Below are 20,063 nucleotides of genomic sequence, written 5' to 3'. Positions count from 1 at the left end.
TTTTTATGCTTCAGGTCAATTCAGGGCCCGTTATCGCGTACGTGATGTTTTTATCGTACAATATTAAATATTGATTATATGGGTAATGTTTGCTGATTGTCCTGTAAGCCACTTGTTGCCTGGCTTTCGGACTGTTCACATAAGGTATGTATCTTGAAGATAATGTCCTAACTTAGGGTGATGCATTATGTGAAAGAGGATCTAACGAACAAATTGGTATAGGATTTAAAAAATATATCCGATTATACTTAATTTCTTCATGCAATAAAATAAATGTTTATATACAGTTGTTATTAGGAATGTATTAAATTAATATAATGCACAAAATCAATATTTTAATCAAAATAGTGATATGCTGTAATTTTCATATTAATTCAATATAATATGATAATTATAACGGATTATGAATTAGTGATTCGTCATTATTACCGCCAAATGCAAGTTGCAACTGCAACTCGTGGGGTGTCGTCGCGTCCCCGTCTCTTGGACTATAATTACGACCTCAAATGTCAAACACCTGTCTGACTTACTGCTGATTCACGTTTTGGTTATATGTTATTGTTTTCTAGACAATAAACAGGAATGAAATGTAATAATTTGTGCCTAACTAAAGACATTTACGATATTTTTTAAATACCAGTTAATCATAAGGTAGGTATTGCAATTATTTCAGCTTTCTTATCAATAAAGTTGGCATTAATCGCAGGGTTTATCCTCAAGTTGAGTTAAAACAATACCTATTTGTATTTGTTTATCGTTTATGTGCAAACTCATTCAGTTCCGTTCCTGCGTTTATAGAAAGCGAACGTGTCTATACCTACGTATTGTACGTGATTTGTTATTATTTGCGCACATTCCAAGTACTTTGGTTATTAATAAACATTAGAGACGCGTGACTTGTGTTTTTGGCAATGTATTCACATTTTAAGTACTCATAAGCATATTCAGATTTGATTTTTACGCCGGAAAATGTCGCTTGAATAGTTCTGTTTATTTCCTCTTATATTTATTAAAATACCTAAGTAATAATTTTCTTGTAGGTTTTCAAAATGAAGTGGCAAGTGATTTTATTCGCTTGCTTGTGCTTTTTGAATGCGTTCGAGTGCAAACATTATCGGGGGAAACATTGGCGGGAAAATGCGAATGAGGTGACGATGAGCCCACGCTATAGGGAGGGCCCTCCGGACCATACCAAGTTAATTGCTATGGCCAGATATGTTTTACACAACGCTGGTAAGTTTTCATATTTACTTTGATATAAAAACTTTCAGTATATATTTAGGAGAAGCCCTTATAAATAATTCAATGTTTTTTGCTGACCCTAGCAAGGGCCAACCTGAATTTTTTTTTCTATCAAAATATTTTACCGTAATATTATTCATATTACAAACAGGTAGGTATCTTACTAAACAATAGGTAAATATTTACATATTTTAATACCTCCGTAATGACCAAGTTCATGCTTATGTGATAGATGTCTCGTAGTTTTATTCTCGGTAGGTACTTACTACTTATATTTTCCTGTTCTATTTTTTCCCTCATATCTTTCTCGCCAATCTTGTTGGCGGCTCACAAAGAAGTAGGTCCCTACTTACCTACTTGATGCATGGTGCCTTACTCCTTAAATACCTCCCCTGCCTGTTGATATCTTTAAAAAAGTACTAAGTAGTTAAAAAAAGTAGGGATTCTGTGCAACGTCTCGCGCTTATTGCGAGCCGCCATAAAGTTTGGCTGCAATATATCTACTGGATTTTTTCTAGGTTCCGCCTGTTATAGGTACCTGTTAATGTAAATTGTACGTACCTAGCTACTAAATATAGGTTTAAATTTTTCGCAGGCTGGGCATCCTTAGCCACCATATCAGTTTTACCAGCCATTGAAGGGTTCCCGTTCTCAAACGTGAAATCCATCGTGGATGGATCCCTAGCCAACTCGACTGGTATACCTTACTTCTACATGTCACCTCTGGATTTCAGCGCTAAGGATTTATCGGTATGTTAAATTTCTATGGCTCTTCTACCTCCGATGTTTTTTCGTTCTCCGTAAGTAGGGCATCGAGTTATCCGACAAGCCAGTTATTGTTCAAGTTATTCTTGTCTTGATACTACTTACGCTACATTTTGTACCTTGTGTCTTTTTCATCTCAAATGCCCTCTGTGAAGTCGACATAGGTGCATACTGATAAATTGTAGCCGTATTACAAGTCAACGTAGTAGTCAGGTACTACGTTGATCCCAAACTTTATCCTTAGTACCTTACCTATTCATAAATAAAAAATATTTTTCCTTTTTAAAGCTGACCAAGGCGGAAAGTTCAGTAGTTTTCATAGCTAGACAACAAAAATTTAAATAAAATCACCTAATTACCAACAGAAAAACAGCCGTGCCACTGTCCTCGTGTCACTTGAAGAAACGAGATACTGCGAGAATCAGAAAATTGACCCGGAAGACCCGCGCTGCACCAGGCTCATGCTGTCAGGAAAGATGAAGAAGGTGCGTATTATCTTATATTTTCCATTTACTCGGAAATTGTCTTTGAACTTTGTTAACACGAGCTTAACTAAGGTTACATGCATTTTAAAAAGTGAGGGTCCAGCAACTCGCGCATGTACCAAAGCAAAATAAATACCCAGCCGCGTGCTCTTGTCAATTTTTACCTGCGCGTGTTAACTTGCTCCAGCTACTTGCACCGTGTATATGCACCCTAACTTTGAATATAGCAACTACATGCAACCTCCTATCTAATATAATAAGGACCTACTTAAGCAAAACGCCTTTGCTATCAATGCAGGTCAGATAAGTTTTGATATCTATAGTGCTTTATCACAAACAGCAAGCATTGCAAAACACTAGACTATCATATGTTTTGTTTACTAAAACAACGTTATGCATTCAGATACACGAGAACACAGCGGAATACGTGTTTGCAAAGGGCGCGTTGTTCGAGAGGCATCCGTCTATGGCCGACTTCCCTCCGGGTATGTACAAAGACGTAGGTACCTATTGTATTTCCGCGGTTCCAGCCGCGTATTGAGGGAAATATTTTCCGCACGGGGACAATAAAAAGCCTATGTACTTTCTTAGGCTCTAAACTATCTATGGGTATACATAAATATAAATGTCACTTTAAATAGGCAGAGATACTTTCGCATTTTTAACATTTAGTAAGGATTGAATAGGTATTTTGAGAGAATAAAAATAGTACGATTTAAATCAGTATACTATTCACAAAAGGAAAGGGAGAATAGAAGTGTTCCTTGTTAGTCTTTTATAAGTCGCCATGTAATAATTGAGGGTTTTTGATTTTAATGGAACTTAAATCCAAATATATAAGTAAGTATTAATCCTAGGTAGGAGAAATCCCGCGTACCTAAAACCTGAATAGGCACTGATTATTTTCCTCTTACTTTGTTCGACGTAGGGTCAACACAACAATTCGCTTAGTTCGCATTAATATGTACGTAACTAATACTTTTCATACGATTTTCAGACCACAACTGGTTCGTAGCTAAACTGAAGATAGCTCAAATCGCCATGGTTGATTGGTTCGGCGGCGCCAAGTACATCCCTGTTCGCGATTACTTAGCGTACAACTACACTGGCAGAGAAATGATGGAGTACCATAGTGAACGTTTGAGAAAAGCTGTAGCTGAAGAACTAGGCTACTTACCTTCAACCGTGAACTTCAAACTCGAGAAAAAAGTTGTGGGGTATTAGTGAGTCAACCTCTTTACATAAAGTTTTTTTTAAGAGTGCATAGACAACTCTTTACTGGTGAATAGGTTATACATATATTTTCGTAGTTTTTGCATCCTTGTTAAGAAGAATTCTCAATAATTGACTGAAAATCAGACGACAATATTGTTCTTTTTTATAGTAATGTTATGATATCAAGCTGTGATATATAAACAATGAAAACAAAGTTGTATTCGTACCTACCTATACATATCTACTTATGCAATAAAGATATCAAGCTAAGCTTTGTTATTAAATAAAATCATAACAGTAACAATAAATAGTTTTATTAATAAACAGAATTATGTACATTTTTACACACAAATGCCTTTCGGAATGAATTTCACCACCTTCCACAAAATTATTTTATAAAAAGATTTTATTATAAATTACACTTTACACATCGTAAAACTAAAATACAATAAAAAAAAACATCGATATCTTGTTTTCAAAAATAAGGCAAGCGGTTGTTTTCCTACTACAGAGTCAAGTTTCCAATTACAGCGTTAATTAGCCATATTTCTTTTCTGTTATAGAATAGCACATAAACAAGTTTCTGAGGTCAACATTCTACGTGACTTCGGGAAATACAATACATACATTTTAATTAACATTTATGTACACACTTCGTTATTTTAAGGAAAAGAGAAACATACCTATGTAAAGTTAGATCATTGCCTAATTAAAACTAATTCAATTTTCATCAATTATTGTACCTAACTATTTCTAAGGATTGTCGGAAGACATATTGCTTGGTTAGTTGGTTAGGTATTTAAAATAAAATTATTAAAACAGAGCACCATAATTATAATTATACTAAATTAGCCGTTTCCCGCGGTTCGACTTGCCTCCAGTGAGGATAAATTGCCGTCTTTGGGTCAATCCTATCTTCATATACCAATCTCGTCGCAATCGATTCAAACATTTAATATCGTATCATAAAAACGTAACAAACAAACTCAATCACATATAAAATGTTAGTAGGGATCAATGTTAAGATTTGATTACAAGTAGGCAGCCTGAAATTTACTAGCTTTTCCCACAAAATCTTAATTACCTACCTATAATTACAAGAAGATAAATACTGATATTATTGATACGTCTTAATTAATTGACGTTCATTTTATTTTACTGTCTTTAAATATTTAGTAAAACCAGAAAGATTTTCGATCGTTGAGTTAAAATTGCTGACTGTAGCAACAAAGTTCCTAAACACAATCAAAATATCCCTGTACAAATTAATAAAGTTAAATGATAGTTACAATCTCATAACTTCAGATGTTGTTAAATTCAATCGTATATCTTCCTTCAGCCTGCAGACTGGCTAACAATCGAAAAAAAAACACGCTGTATTGTCGTCAAAATACTCATAATAAAAAACATGTATTTTTTCCTCTGAAAATACAACGTTGAAGAAATGTCATTTGCTGAAGCCTTTCCCTACCGAATTATTGTTAATCAGTTACGCCCATCTACTGAGAACCGTAGTTAGACTTTAATAATCTCTATTGCGTAATCTTGTGCTTTACCATACCTACCTATCATTTAAAGACTTTCTACAGTAGTTGGACTCTCCCGTGACAGTGTACACAAGAAGCAATAGGTCTAACTGTATTACCGCTGCTGCTGTAAGCGTGGTGAACTAAGGCATTCACTGGTGCCTCGTTCACTTTCTTTACGTCGAGAGGCATGGCCATTACCTGGAAAGTAATAAAAACAAATATATAATCAAACAAATGTATGCTCAGAATGTTGAGGTAGAATGCTTATGTTATGTAAGTATCACACAACAAATTTTACTACAGTTGACTCTCGTTAATTCGAAACTCGGGGGACTCTTAAAATATTACGAATTATCGAGTTTTTGAAATATTAAATGGTTTGAAATTTGTGAGAAAAAATAAATAAAACTTCGAATTATTAAGTGTTGATCAATTATTATTTGTATCATAATGATGGGTTCTTCCTAAAGACAAAATACATGTCTACTACGTGTATTTTGCAAGACATGGTTGACATTATTATGACCCACCACATTTTTAGTCCCTGGTATGATAAAGAAACATGTTGGAAGTAAAATTAATAATTACATAACTGTAAATTCTACCAACACACTAGGTATTTTTTGCACGATTTATTAGTAATTCTGTAGAAATATTTCCTGTAATTTATGCATGTGCAATAATTAGGTATACTTACATTTTCAGCATTCTTTTCGCCTTCAGTGACTGAAGGCAGACTATTCAAATGACTTATATCCTGCTTTTCAACGGAACTGCTTATATTTTCCGAAAGCTTCAGGTTTACGGATGTCATATCCAGAATATTAGTTGAATGAGGTATCGTCGCGTTGAAATTCAGGTTACCAATTGGACGGTTGTACATTTTACTGTTTCCCACATATTCGGTAATGGCGATATTCTCAAGCCACTTTTCGTGTAGACTGTACAAGTTTTTGTAAGTGCATAGCATCATATCGCGCGCCCTGCATCGCTCGTCCAGCAATTGTTTTATTGCTTGTTGTAAATTTTCAGTCTTATCGCTTAGTAATTTCTTGCATTGTGCCAATTCTTCCACCATCAAGCTAAAAACAAATTAGTCATTTGTAAACAAGTTTAGTGAGTCAATGTGACATGTGTCCAACTAATATTATCCTCAATAGAAGGGACAGTAACAATTTTACTATCCCTACTTATTTTATAAACAAGTTTTTGCATATAATTAACTACATAAAGGGAAGTCATGTTTACCTGCTTGCTAGGAATTTGCTTCTCCATACTTCACACTGGCCTGCTAACCATTCCGTTTGTTCCTACAAGCAAGGTGAATGTTTTTATTCATCATCACAATATGCTACTATTGTAAAGAGTTGATCTATTTGCTACATGTTCACTCTCAAGCGGATAAATGAGTTTAGATGAAACTAAGCAGTAACATACATAGCTTACAAAACGAACTAAGAAAATTAGTAATTTTTTACCCCAGTATATGACAAAATAAATCTGACAATAATTACAACCTTCTTCTTGAATCATGATTCTATTTGCTCATTGGACTTGTCTATATGAATTTTTTCAAGACAGTGGGTTTGTGTATTTACTTTTTTAGAGTACCTGGTACCAAGGAGTAGTTTGTTGAAACATACCTGATGAGTAGACAAATGTTGTGCAGAATTCAACAAAGCATTAGCCAAGTGCTTCTTATCTTCATTGAGAGATTGTACTTGAGTCTCAAGGTCCTCACCCATAGATGCCACCAGCATTGTTTTTAATTCTTTGTTGACCTGAAGATAACACATTCTTTTAAACAATAGTATGATGCAATGGTGTTAGTATGATATGGCAGAAATATGTGTAAACATAAGGATGATAACTTAATAAACAGTATTAAGATTATTATGCTATTTAAAGAATGTTAGGATTGGCAGAGCTAAGATATGAAACTTAGTTTATCTATAGCATTGATGGTTAACTGCAGTTTTGTTTATACAGTCAAACCTGGATAAGTGAGAACTGGATAAGTGAGAAAACTCTATGAGTGAGAGTAATAGCCAGGAAACGTCATTTTAAGCTCCCAAAACCTCTATTAGCGAGAAGCAGAAACCTCTGTAAGAGAGAATCGTTTTTCCCTCATAGACCTCCGTTAGTGAGACTGTTACTTATCTATACCTCTATAAGCGACAGTCGAGCTTTATTTACAAAAACATCTGCAATTTTATGAGTCATTCTTAACTTTCGTGGCACCATTGTTTTTGCATTGTTTTCTCGTCAATATTGTACCTATTATATTTCGTGAAACTAATAATATTGTTATTCTATCGCATTCTTTTGGAACGGACACGTGTGCCTGTGTACCATCCTGGTTGTCGGAACTATAGTTATCAATTGCAAAGGAAAGTTTAGTTCTGCATCATGTCAAAACGCACAGATTAAGGAAACAGAAAAATCATTACAATGAAGCTAGCTTCAAATGCGTTGGAGACGGTCCATCAGTACTTTGAAGACAGGGCGGTTGTTGATCTAGCAATATTCGTCAAAATTTATGAGTTTAGAAAAACATTCGAAATACAAAAACAGAAACTCAAACGAAATTGACGGATTTTTTTAAGGGTAAATCATTTCTAAATAAAATAAAATTACATAGTGCATTAATTTTTGTTTTGTTTTCGTAAGCATTTAAAATATATGTACACAATATATGTTGTGCATATGATGCACATAATTCTATCATATTACATATGTATCTACATATTTACTACATTTGTACATACTGTGGTTTGTTATTGCTGTGTACCTCTATAAGAGAGAAACGCTACTTGCATTATTATAGTGAGAAACTCGGGTTAGTGAGAAACCTCTTTAAGCGAGAATGAGATTGTGTCCCCTTGAACTCTCGCTTATCCAGGTTTGACTGTACTGGAAGTTAAACCAAGTCAAAGATAAGGCTAATTCAGAAGATTTAAGTATAAAATTTCAAACTTATATCCTATCTTATATTTATTAAAGGCTGAAACTCAGCACACATCAGGTTTCTTTAACGACAATAAAATATAAGATGTCTGACCGTTAGCGGCTCATGGACAATGAGGTGCACTTCTTTTGTTTACAGTGTCTAAAGAATGCAACTGCTATTTATGGTAAAATGGAGATATATTATGTCCTTTCATTGCTAACAGTCACAATTCAGTACCCAGCAATGAGTGGAAAATACTTTATTGTGTAATCCACTGTGTTGTTGTCATTCAAGACTTGTTAGTCTACATATTTTTTTACATTAAGTAGGAAGAAGGAAGTCATGGTTCAAAGAATAACTGACCTGAACTTGTTGCTTCAGCTGTTCCTTCAAAGATTCATTTTCATGAGTCAAATCATCAATCTTTTTCTGCATCTCAACTTTCTCTGAGTTGTTTGTATCAATATCCAAGGAAGTTTTATCACCTGTGGAGTTCAACTTTGGACGAGGTTTGAATTCTTTCAAACTAGTATTCATCTGAGACATTTGACTTATCAAGGTATTAATGTCCATATTGTTCCTCGATTTTTTCATTCCTTTTGAAGCCGTTTGAGGCGTCATCGGCTTCACGGCCGCTGGATATGGTTCATACGGCACAAACTTTGGTGTCTTCATGTTTATCGACTTCCTCTTATCTGACTGGATCACTTTTGTAGCGTACACTTGCACCAAACGAGCCGGTAATAAACTATCCTTCCTTGTCGGACTAGCGGTACTTTTAGAACCAACATTATTAATCGTTTCTGTTGTGCTTTCATCCGATTCCATTCCATCACCCGCTGTCCTTGTTTTACTCATTATCTCTAGAATAGAATAATTAATTTCATGACAATCATCATTATAATATTCCAGATTAAGATAACAGAAACACAATCATAAAGATACATAGTAAAATGAACACGAAATGCATGTAATAAATTGATTAAAAGATGTGCATACTTGGGTTAAAAGAATAAAGTTTATCCATATCTACAAGATAGAAAGGCAGGAAAATCAGATCGTATAATCACAAACACTGCATCTACCAATTTCTTATAATATTTTATATTCCTTTCCCTTTTGGCTTTGAATTTAATTACAAAATAAAGTAGCCCAGTTTGGTTCGTCAAGCAAAAGAAAAGCAACACAAGACGTATTTTGAGCTGTCAATGTCATGCATGATGACAATGTGTCATTAAGCAAAATGTCACAGTCAGAACACTTTTTTTAAATGGCTACATTTATTTTGCGGCTATATCATCACAATTATGGTCTGCAGTCTGCACCACGACTTCTTGTAGGTAACCAATAGCCAGAAAAGATAGATAAATAGTTCCACATTTATCCGCCGGAATTATAACGGGGAGTGTAATGTTCAGCAGTAGATATTCTATGGCTGAGATGACGGAACCACATCTTATAAGCAACTAAAAGCGATTGAATTCTGCCATAGGCCGACCTCAATAGAATTGGGCCAAACGCGACATCTATTACTCCAGAGACCATAGGTGGCGGTGCTGCCTGGCTACCTGCATTAGTTTCCATGGTCAATCTCAACTTGATATAAAATCGTCAATTTCCTACCTACATTTTGTATAGGCCAAGTTTCATTAACAGGCATACTAAAGCAAACATCAATTTTAATAAAAATCAATCATTTATTGCAATAAATTAAATTCCTACAATGGATTAAACCATTCATTAAGGCTTCAGTGTAGCATCTAATTCTCCATTAGCTTGAAGTTCCTTGATTATATCCAGTCCCCCAATGAGTTCTCCCTTGACATATAGTTGAGGGTAGGTAGGCCAGTCAGAGTACTGCTTTAGGCCTTGGCGGACTTCCTCATCAGTCAGTATATCAAATGTATCATACGGCACCCTGGAATACAAAGTATATTGTTATTTAACATGCCTTTAGATTTAAAATCGTAATTCTGCAGACAATCACTTCAACTGCAGATTGTTTTACAAACATTTTATGGGCTCATCACCATTGTTTAATATCTATTTCACAACAGGCAGTGTAAACGTTCACAAAGAAATTTATCATGCTAAGTTTGATATAAGCACTACTACATTATGTAGCATGGCAAAGTATATTCTCATTTGCAATATCCTTACCCTGTTCCATTGAGGATTTGAATTAAAGTTCTGCTGAATCCACATCTAGGTTGCTCACGGTTGCCTTTCATGAACACCATAACATTATGTCTGTTAATCAAGGCTTTCAGTCTGTCTTCTAGTTTCACGGGAGCTACATCTCCGAGGGCAGTCTTATTTGTACTATGGGCCTTAACTTTGGAAGTGATTTGTGCTGCATCAGCACCATGAACTCTGTCTATTTGTGTTCCATTTCTAAATAATATAACCGTTGGTACAGAGTCAATCTGGAAATAAAATAATATTCAGTTTTTTTGTGCCATTGTTAAGGTTTTAAACAAGTATGTTCAGCTGTTTCAATACATATTAATTTATACACATTTGCATGTTTTTTAAGTAGTGTTAAATGGATATATGAAGTAAAGTTTACCTTAAACTGCAATGAGATTTCAGACAACTTTTCAGCATCACAAACAGCTACCTTGCTACCATTGGACTGTACTTCTGGTAGTTTCAGCAGTTCCTTCAATACTTCCGTGACTTGCTTACATTGTTCTGCCCAATCAGCAGAAAAATGTACTACTGTTAGCACAGGTGTCCTGAAATTAAAATATCGATTTGGAACACAAAACTTCAAGATAACAAACTCATGTTGAGGTTTTGTGTCTCCAGTCAAAGGAGACGAGCAGGTATTGATTTTATCAATATTTTTATCTACAGATATCAGTGTTTTGTTTAGGTAGATAATTTGATACTACTAGAATAAACAAAATATGTCACATGTGTTAAGCATGGAAAAAATTACGGCACTAAAATTGTTATCTTGGGTGACCTCATGAAAAGGTGAAAAACATTATGATAATTGTTTTTGTTCAAATCAAATTAACACATTAAATTATTAGATAATTAATAACCTTGTAAAAGTTTATAATAAACGCTACGAAGATCAGTGTAAGAACATTGAATCTTAATATTTTTTGTCAGTGAATTAAATTTGTGACAAACAAAAGATAATTAAGTATGTCCCACAGTAATTCAGTATGTGTGACTCTGAGAAAACTGTTCAAACAACTAAACTGTATTTCTTTATGTAATGTAAAAGGTTGAAAGATTTCTTACCTAATAAAGTTTTGAAAATTCTCAATTGTATCCAGACTGGTGACAGACATGACGAAGTTGAATTGGGGTTAAGTCTCACTCAGAAAATATTAAAACTGTTCACTATTAGTATTTAACTTTAGCGGTTCTTTCATGAAACGTGACACGACTGCGATATCACAAAGTTCAATACATATTATTTTAGTAAATACTAAATTCCAAAATAGTCTAGAATTCTGCTGTCTCCGGTCTTGATCGCAAATTGGCGACCCACAGATAATAAATGGCAAAATAGTGTTGCTATAAAAATAACTCAATTTCGATTACTTCTATCCCTGTCGATTGTTGTTATTATGTAAATAGTCGATTATTCCATAAACAAAGTGATATCTGACACTGACAATTGACAACGACAGCTTAAGATCCAAGACGAACTGTCTATCAAAGAGTAAAGTAATATATAGGGAAAAGAGAGCCCACTCACGTGTTATTCTTGCAACCCAATTTGACAATGCGCCATCTTTCTCTAAATTGGCCCCGAACTACCTACATAGCTATAGCTATAAAAATATAATTATGCATCATATTATTCATAACATTTTCTATTAGGGTAAGTAGCACCATATAACTATAACATTGGTTATCGTTATAGTTACATGGTGCTACTTACCCTAATAGAAAATGTCATCGTTAATATAGTAAAAGGTCGAAGGAAAACAAATAATTATTATACATTACTTTTTATTTACGCGTGTATGCGGAATGCAAAAAACCGCCATATTGATATTATTATGATCGGTTTTGTTAAGTTACTTGGAATACTGACACCAGGTCTTTTTAGATGAAATTTGATATTTGTGCTTTTTTAAACCGTATTTAATTTATTCGCCTATTTTATCTTTTTTTAAAGTGTCTAATATTTTCCTCATACTTTTGTCTAATTAATATTGCACAAATAATTTTATATTAACAAACAAAATCGATTATAGTGTAGTGCCATCTGTTGGTAATTTAAGGTATCTTTTAGATAGTAAATAGTTTCCGGGCCAAATAAAAGGTGGCGACTCTTCGTTTACTTAACTGTCAAAATGTACGGAGTGTCCCCCCCCTGCTGTCTATTTTTGCTGTGGAGTAAATTATTTGAGGTTACTTCAGGCGAATAATGTTAAAAATCTTGCATTTATTTGAATGATTCATATTTGCTAATTGGAGTAGGCGTGAAATATATTTTTTTTCAACCATGGCCACCGTATCAAGTGCACCAGCCCCGGGCATGCATCAAATAGATCTATCTAAGCTCAATTTACAGCAGTTGGCCCAACTTAAACAGCAATTGGATCAAGTAAGTTAAAAATATGCCGCAAGTTATGTATTAAATATTCTTATGAACTTAACTAACTATATTTCTGTGTTATACTTACTCATCCAACTCGTTTTATTTTCGGTACTTAAAATTCTCAGGTTAAGTATGAAATTTTATTTAACTACATCTTCTTGACTATACATTTTGTGTATTTTTCAGGAAATTACTGTATTTCAAGATTCATTACATACTTTGAAGATAGCCCAGGGAAAATTTATGCAATCAGGTGAATGTGTTGAGAAAATGACTCCTGACAGCAAAGGAAAAAGTATACTTGTACCATTGACCGGTTCTATGTATGTCCCCGGCACAATATCAGACACAGAGAATGTGCTCATTGATATAGGAACTGGCTATTATGCTCAGAAAGTAAGTATTCTTTGTATGTGGTTAAATGTAGATGATATAATAGAATTTCTTAATGGCTTTTTTTAATGTTGAACTGCCTTTTTTCAGTAATTAGTAATTATTTTCTGAAATATTAAATTGTTTCTTATTATGAATGAAACTTTTCAGGACATAGCCGGTGCTAAGGACTACTTCAAGAGGAAAGTGACATTTGTCACAGAACAAATGGAAAAAATCAAAATGCTAGGAATAGAAAAATCAAAGGTTCACAAAGCTATCTGTATGATGATCGAAATGAAGTTGCAAGCCCAGATGCAAGCTGCGAAACCATCTACTTCATAAAATATTTCGTTGTTTCTAAGTAACAATTGCTTTACCATTTATGTAGCCTTGTAACACAAGGCTTTATTTAATATAGCATTAGAATCTTGGCATTTACGCTACACACTGCCTACAGGTATAATCTGATCACAATTTTATATGGAGTAATATAAATCTTATGGCGAATTGTAAGAAGTTTTTATGTCTCCTAGAATACTTTTTCACATAAATGTACTGAACTTTATCATAATAGTCATAGGCTAAGCTAAGCGAGATTCTAATGTCTTAATTTTATCATTAAAAATAATAATGCATTTCTGTTTCCGAATATTTGATATATTAATAAAAAAGTGTATGACTTCATTTAGTTAATTGATCACAACTTTGTTAACCTCTCTCTTTTGGCATAATGTGTTTGATAATAAATTAATATCAGTATTCTCTATTGATTTTACTCACTAACATTTTAATTTTTTTAATACTTTAGAAATTAAAAAAAAGTGGCTATAAGCCATGTTTCTTTTAATCATATTGATATGTTAGGCAGCAATAAATTATTTGGCCATTGTATTCATGATCATTCATTTAAGCACAAACAGAAAATGGTTAAGATTTTAGAGGTTTTAAGATACATACATACTTATTAATTTCTTACCTTTTTATGGGATTATGTATGTATGTTCTACTATAATAATTTCTGCTGTGAGTGGAATGTAACTATTCTCCCATAACCATGTACTCATTATATTGAAAAATTACAACTACCTACTTGAGTTTTTTTTTTTGAGACTGATTGAGGCACAAAAATTCTACATTGGTTTATGTAAGTTCTGCTTATGTAAGACTACAATTTCCACTTTTCTTTGTAGGAAATTGATAGAGTAGTCAACTCGCCTTGCATTTCTATGGTCTTTTTAGGGATAAAAGTGGTAAAAGCATAAAACATGTGACACCAAATGATTTATTCTTTTAATAGGCCAAAATGATAGAGCTGATGATATCTACAATAATAATGACTTAACAAACTATCTTAAAATGTATCTACAGTATGTCTTATAGTCACAAAACAATATTAACTAAATAAGGCAACGACTATTCCTTAAGTTTGTAAACAATTTCTATTATTAAGTGTCGTAAAATGATTTTTATTCATTATCTCTTATCATGAACACGTGAAAAGGTGTTTGGATACAAGACAAACTTTAAATATGTATTTTGTAGAAATTTACATGGATACCAGATTTAATTACAATTTATTCATAATTATATTTATCAACAGTATTTATATTGGTAATCCGCACAAGTATGTATCAAACAATGGCTCTTAGATTGGATAAACTGTTAATTTTCTTTTCTTAAATATATCTCCGATCATGAATAAGTATTTTCGCAACTGGGCATTTATTTATTTTTAATCAAATTCATCATTATCTATTTTTATTCTGTAGTACGCATCAGAGTAAAAATTTATTTTAAATTATCTATTACAATAATATTAAGAGATAAGTATTTATTTACAATTTATTACATTATCATTTATCATAGCAACTATTATAACAAAACAAACTTAAATTGGATTAGGATTAGCCGTGAATAGCAATCTTATACTTCATCGCCTTGGGCGAACACTGGAGTGTCAACACCGTAACCCTTATATTTAAACGTCCCGTACACAGTATCATATAAATTATCTTACACGAACAGATCACTCGCCTGCTCGGCGAAGTCCTTATCTCAAATGGTGTAATATTCAGGTGCGAAATCGTTAGCGAGATTGCTGAGGAAGTGAAAGTCCGAGGAGGAGTTGGAGTTGTCTCCGGCAGGCGCGGCGTGCGTGGCCTCGTAGAACTGCTGGAAGGAGCCGTAGCCCTCGGCGCACTCGGTGCCGTTGTAGGCCTCGCTCGCCGCGCCCGCCGCGCCGGCCTGCGCGCTCCCCGCTGCGTACCCGGCTGCTGCTTGCTGCGCGTAAGCGTTCCCATCATAGTAGTTCTTTGAGTAGTCAGCTCCATGCGCGGCCTTCTGGCCCTCTGAAGCATAGTAGTTATGCCCATGGTCATGCTGCGCACCTTCGTGGTAGTGGTAGCCGTAGTGACTATTTGCATAACCCATGTGTTCTCCGGTGTAACCCTGCGACTGGTCATATCCAGGATGACCGTATGCTACTTGATCTTTTCCGTATGCTGGATATCCATAGTTTTGATACATCTCATGCGGGTATGTTTGCCGGGATCCTACACCGTTAGTTGTTCTCGTAGAAGGAGATCCATCTTGCCGTGAATGCTGCTGGTTGCGCACATATCCGTGTTGTTCAGCAGTCTGAATTGAAGTCCCGTAAGCTTCGTAGCCTCTGTTACCCTGCGGGTATTGTGCTAGTTTGCCAATGAATTGTTTGGAGTCCATGCGGAAGTCAGGGTGCGGAACGAACTGTCCGGGTGGCGCGTTACCTCTGATGACATAAGGTGGCATCGCATTGGGCACAGCTTGAGGGTGCGGTGGGCCTGGCGGGGCATTCGGAGGCGATGGTCTGGGATAGTGGCCCAGTGGACTCGGGTGCATGCTCGATGGAGTACCTGGCGTTGACGACGGTGTCAGATTTACTGATGAGAATTTTCCGCTATCTGCAAGTCCAACTACTGGGCCAAGACCATCTTTAGAAGACGATGGCGACACCTTACACGTGGCATCCAGTGACGGTGATCGCTTCCTCGATTCTTGTTTGATCCTCTTGGTTAAGTTCCTTGGAGCTGTTGTCATTACTGTGATAGGAGGATGTCCGTCTCGCGAGTCGTCTTCTGCAAGTTTGTCGAGAGAAGAGGACGAGGCCACGCTAGAGGCGCCGTCACTTGCAAAGCTGTTGTTGTTGGTAGCGCTTGGAGTGTTGTTATTCCGTGTGCGCGACGCTAACTCTGGCAGATCCTCAGCTGGAGAACAGAGAGCGCCGGGTGGTAACTCGCAACCCTGGCAACTTTTCTTGCCAGAGAGCGGTCCGTCATCGTCTAAAAATTTGTCGAGCCCTGTCTTAGAGCTCTTTCCACCTTCTGAAGTAGTGGAATCCTTATCGTCGCCATCTTCGGTCTTGCTGAGCGTCTGTCTCTTGTGCTTCATACGCCTGTTTTGAAACCAGACCTTCACCTGTAACAAAAAGGATCGCTGTTACATACAGTCTCACATACCTACTTTGAAATATTCTAACAATCTGAATTATCAAAAATCTTTGTGATTATTTTGTTAAACAAATTTTAATCATCTCTTCGTATATCATCATCTCCTTTACATTAGTTCCAGATACGAATACCTACTGACTTACCTGTCTCTCAGTAAGGTCTAATGAGGCTGCGATCTCAATTCTTCTGGGTCGGCACAGGTACTTGTTGAAGTGGAACTCTTTCTCCAACTCCAGTAGCTGTGTGTTCGTGTAAGCCGTGCGCAATCGTCGCGGCAATCCATTCTCTGAAAAAAAATCGAAGTTTTAAAACTATTCCATTAATGGTTTTCTGCTTTAACTTTGTTGAACGGCATATTCCAAATTAATTTTATAGAATGCTATTCCTGGAAGCTTTCAATAACATGGTTGTGAGGCGGGCTCGCGGGTACGCTTTCCTTTAATGTAATAACTTGATCGCATGTCAGAGCACCGCCCTTGACGCCATTGTGTCGAAACGGTGTTCTTTTTATTTCACCACAAAATACGAATTGGAATTCGAAATTCAAATTACAAAAGGGCGGCGAATAATGGGGCGATCGCGTTCGCGTGATGGTTCGGCCGCGGGGCTCGCGATGTCATCCGTGCAGTGGTTGTGGGTCTTATGTCGTGGACAATAGAGGTGATAATGTGATGTTAGTTTTGTTGATAAGGTGGGGTTGGTTCGTGTTTGATTGACGTGTTCGTCAGGTCTCGCCATTGCTATTGGACAAGGGCAGCTGTCAATCAAATTGTAATGCAGCCCTCGGTTATGCTTGGTTGCACTGAAGTAAATGCTAGTTTTAATTTGTTCAAATTATAGAGACTAGACTACCCTTGTATATCTACATGTAGGTATTATGTATCTATACTGCATACATATCGTCTGTGCTTACACCTACTTCTTTGGTACCTACGGTTAGTTCTAGCGCTTCGATAAATTCAGTGCAGGTAGAGGTAATTAATTCAGCCAACTTGCATAAGTTCGTGTACTTGGTCAACAATCCTAAATTATCGGGTTAATGAACCCGAAACTCGATAGCCCTTGGTCATCCAACAGAATTATCAAGTCTTAGTATAAAGGGGTGCGAAAGTGTTTACTTACAGTAATGTTCCTGCATCATCTATGATTTAGGTACCTACGGTTTAAACAGTGGTTCATATGTAAGAACACAATCCGAGATAATATATTGACTAGAGTTAGCCTTTAAGATGCTGACGAGGAAACTTTCAACTAGAAGGTAGATAGTTGTGTATAATTCCGAAGAATGGAACTGTGTTCGTATTGTTTTTCTGCAGAATCTTTTGTACACTGTCCATAGAGGTTTGAAGTACCATAGGACAGCAGGAATAATGAAATTCCCAACTTGTGTGCACGCATGTACTAGGATGAATGTGCGAAAGATGCAAGTTAGTAAGTTTTTGCGGCGCGGCATAATAAGCACGATTATGCGGGCTCGAGACTTCGTATAATGTTCGCATTATCTCCGTGTACACTTCCGAACCACTGAACAACCATTTTTGATGTGGTCTTCCCCTATACGTTCCTATTCTTTGAACTAAGCTTCATGAATATTTGCTTGAATTCAATCGTGGGTGTTAAATAAATGATTGATCCTGATGATCAAATGCTGTCTACAGTGATGATTTACATCCAAGTAAATTACGCACGTAGACTTGATAAGGTGAAGCTGATAGGTTGTTATTCAATAGAATATTGTTCTAAAGCTTATTGATCAACTTGATTGTAACGTACTGTATCTCAATTTGATAAATATCTAAGCAAGAACATCAATAACAGATTGTTCAATCAATCATGATGAACTAGTAGGATTTTATTATCGAGACTCGCACGATACGGTACAGGGCAATCTGAAAGGTCGGAGGTATTAAATTATGAAGGAATGTAAATATTTCTTTATTGCGCACCCCTGTCTTGTCTACAGCGTGTAGGTAACAAATGATTGCCAAGTAGGTTGTTTAACCCTCCGGTTGCGGACAGGGTATGTTGGACCGAAGATTTACTGCGGATTAGGGGTCACTACATCGGTCAAGTCAAGAGTCCGCTTGTCCGCACTTAATTTGATAATATCACTGTACTCCGTGTTTGAATTGAATTATTACTTTTTAAATGGGAGTTTGTTTTAAGCCAAATTAATCGACTGTTTTTTGGACATACTTAAGCTTTATAAGTTACGTTAGTTAGGCGAAGACTAAGTCGATTATTATGATTGTTTTACACTAAAGCTTTTCTACAACACATAGACCTTCTGAGTAATGTAGTTGGATCCATTGAGTGAGTAATAGTTAATCATTGATTCCCAAAAACAGGTAGCTGTAATCCCAAGCATTTGATCCCCGACGTGTAAATGTAATGTAACAAGCAGTTGTACACAATTTGCGGAGTTGCCGAGAGCACTCCCTCGGGCAAGTTTAAATAATTAATCAAGAGCCGGTAAAGGATTAATGCGGTGGCCAGTTGGTGGTTGGATGCCATTAGAGATCGTTCGATGCCCCTACGAGGGCCGGAGAGACTAAATGCTGCGGTCACATTATTTGTGTCGGAGGCGCGAGGAATCGAGGGTTACTACTGCTTAATTGGTTTTCTTAACATGTGGATGTGACAAGAATTGCTGTAAAATATTTTAATAAGCTGCTTGCGAACGCCAGGGATGCTACAAGTAGGTCCAGGGATACCTGTAGTTGACGCCTTCGAAAATTATTAACCTAGGGGGAAGAAAAAGTTTGCATCTTGGAGATGGAACAAAGTAAATATAGTAAGTTTTGCCAGAAAAATGTGAGAGTAGCGGAGTCGCGTGCCACACACTGACGGAGATGATAAAGTGCCAAACATTTATTTTGAATGTTGCCGCTGCAGTGGAAAAGTTGCCGCGCGAGGGGTTCCCACCAAGAATTATTACGTTATGAGGTGTGAAAGGCATAAATGTAAAAATTCAATATTTCAAAGAAAAAAGCAAAATTTTTCCACAATTTCTTGCAGTAACAATGTCGTTTGGCGCGTTATGGGGAAAAATGAGCCGATGTGATATTTTGTTTTCTTGCAACATTTAACATGTTGTTTTGACACACACGAGTACCTACTTATAACTTTCGAATTTTACTGCAATAAATAAGCTTCTAAAGCTTCGATTGAATTATAAAATTAGAAGGATTTTTTTTTTTAATTTAACCCTGTCGATAATTTCAACAATTTGAAATCCTAAAGCGAGTTTCATTCCGTCTTCTGTCAAAATATAGCTATGGTAAACAATTGAGATTGCTAATCAATTTGTACTTGAGTGTGTCAGTGTCGCAACAATCGATCATGTTGTGGCGGATTTGTATTTTTCCGATTAGCCGGCTGTATCGGGGCCCTGTTTGACATTGTCGCATCAATTATAACCGTGGATTACGCCGAGACAGATCT

At 35.9% G+C, this 20,063-nt stretch overlaps 5 protein-coding genes across 8 annotated transcripts; 2 read left to right on the top strand and 3 right to left on the bottom strand.

Annotated features, from left to right (window-relative positions):
- The first annotated feature begins 18 nt into the window (after positions 1 to 18).
- LOC124634308 (protein CREG1) lies at positions 19 to 4,011 on the top strand. 4 transcript variants are annotated; one of them, XM_047169839.1, is made up of 6 exons: positions 19 to 144; positions 1,041 to 1,233; positions 1,838 to 1,992; positions 2,373 to 2,492; positions 2,896 to 2,977; positions 3,490 to 4,011. In XM_047169839.1, exons 2-6 carry the CDS (start codon positions 1,050 to 1,052, stop codon positions 3,714 to 3,716), a joined length of 768 nt encoding a protein of 255 aa, XP_047025795.1. In that variant the 5' UTR covers positions 19 to 144; positions 1,041 to 1,049; the 3' UTR covers positions 3,717 to 4,011. The 4 variants fall into 4 exon arrangements, with proteins under 4 accessions (XP_047025795.1, XP_047025796.1, XP_047025797.1 ...); XM_047169840.1 differs by lacking the exon at positions 19 to 144 and adding an exon at positions 523 to 651; XM_047169841.1 differs by lacking the exon at positions 19 to 144 and adding an exon at positions 712 to 826 and having other exon boundaries at positions 2,896 to 2,991; positions 3,490 to 3,744.
- LOC124634306 (golgin-45) lies at positions 4,006 to 9,369 on the bottom strand. Its single transcript, XM_047169835.1, has 6 exons — positions 9,186 to 9,369; positions 8,550 to 9,049; positions 6,880 to 7,017; positions 6,485 to 6,546; positions 5,934 to 6,318; positions 4,006 to 5,434 (listed from the first exon to the last, which is right to left on the bottom strand). Exons 1-6 carry the CDS (start codon positions 9,211 to 9,213, stop codon positions 5,291 to 5,293), a joined length of 1,257 nt encoding a protein of 418 aa, XP_047025791.1. The 5' UTR covers positions 9,214 to 9,369; the 3' UTR covers positions 4,006 to 5,290.
- A 494-nt stretch (positions 9,370 to 9,863) lies between these two features.
- On the bottom strand, positions 9,864 to 11,711 carry LOC124634627 (glutaredoxin-3). The gene is made up of 4 exons (XM_047170282.1): positions 11,445 to 11,711; positions 10,756 to 10,924; positions 10,347 to 10,612; positions 9,864 to 10,104 (listed from the first exon to the last, which is right to left on the bottom strand). Exons 1-4 carry the CDS (start codon positions 11,492 to 11,494, stop codon positions 9,927 to 9,929), a joined length of 663 nt encoding a protein of 220 aa, XP_047026238.1. The 5' UTR covers positions 11,495 to 11,711; the 3' UTR covers positions 9,864 to 9,926.
- An 807-nt stretch (positions 11,712 to 12,518) lies between these two features.
- LOC124634525 (probable prefoldin subunit 5) lies at positions 12,519 to 14,219 on the top strand. Its single transcript, XM_047170134.1, has 3 exons — positions 12,519 to 12,765; positions 12,946 to 13,155; positions 13,303 to 14,219. The coding sequence occupies exons 1-3, from the start codon at positions 12,664 to 12,666 to the stop codon at positions 13,474 to 13,476; spliced, it is 486 nt and encodes a 161-aa protein (XP_047026090.1). The 5' UTR covers positions 12,519 to 12,663; the 3' UTR covers positions 13,477 to 14,219.
- Positions 14,220 to 14,776: 557 nt separating this feature from the next.
- Positions 14,777 to 16,912, bottom strand: LOC124634524 (homeotic protein proboscipedia-like; the record flags this gene model as incomplete). The annotated part of the gene is made up of 2 exons (XM_047170133.1): positions 14,777 to 16,587; positions 16,763 to 16,912. Coding segments are annotated over 2 exons (1,548 nt in total), but the record flags the coding sequence as incomplete, so codon positions are not given.
- Positions 16,913 to 20,063: the final 3,151 nt, after the last annotated feature.

Source organism: Helicoverpa zea, chromosome 11 (genome assembly GCF_022581195.2).
Source record: "Helicoverpa zea isolate HzStark_Cry1AcR chromosome 11, ilHelZeax1.1, whole genome shotgun sequence".
Taxonomy (NCBI): domain Eukaryota; kingdom Metazoa; phylum Arthropoda; class Insecta; order Lepidoptera; family Noctuidae; genus Helicoverpa; species Helicoverpa zea.
Note: the sequence above shows the minus strand (reverse complement) of the source record. Positions and strands in the feature narration are given on the sequence as shown.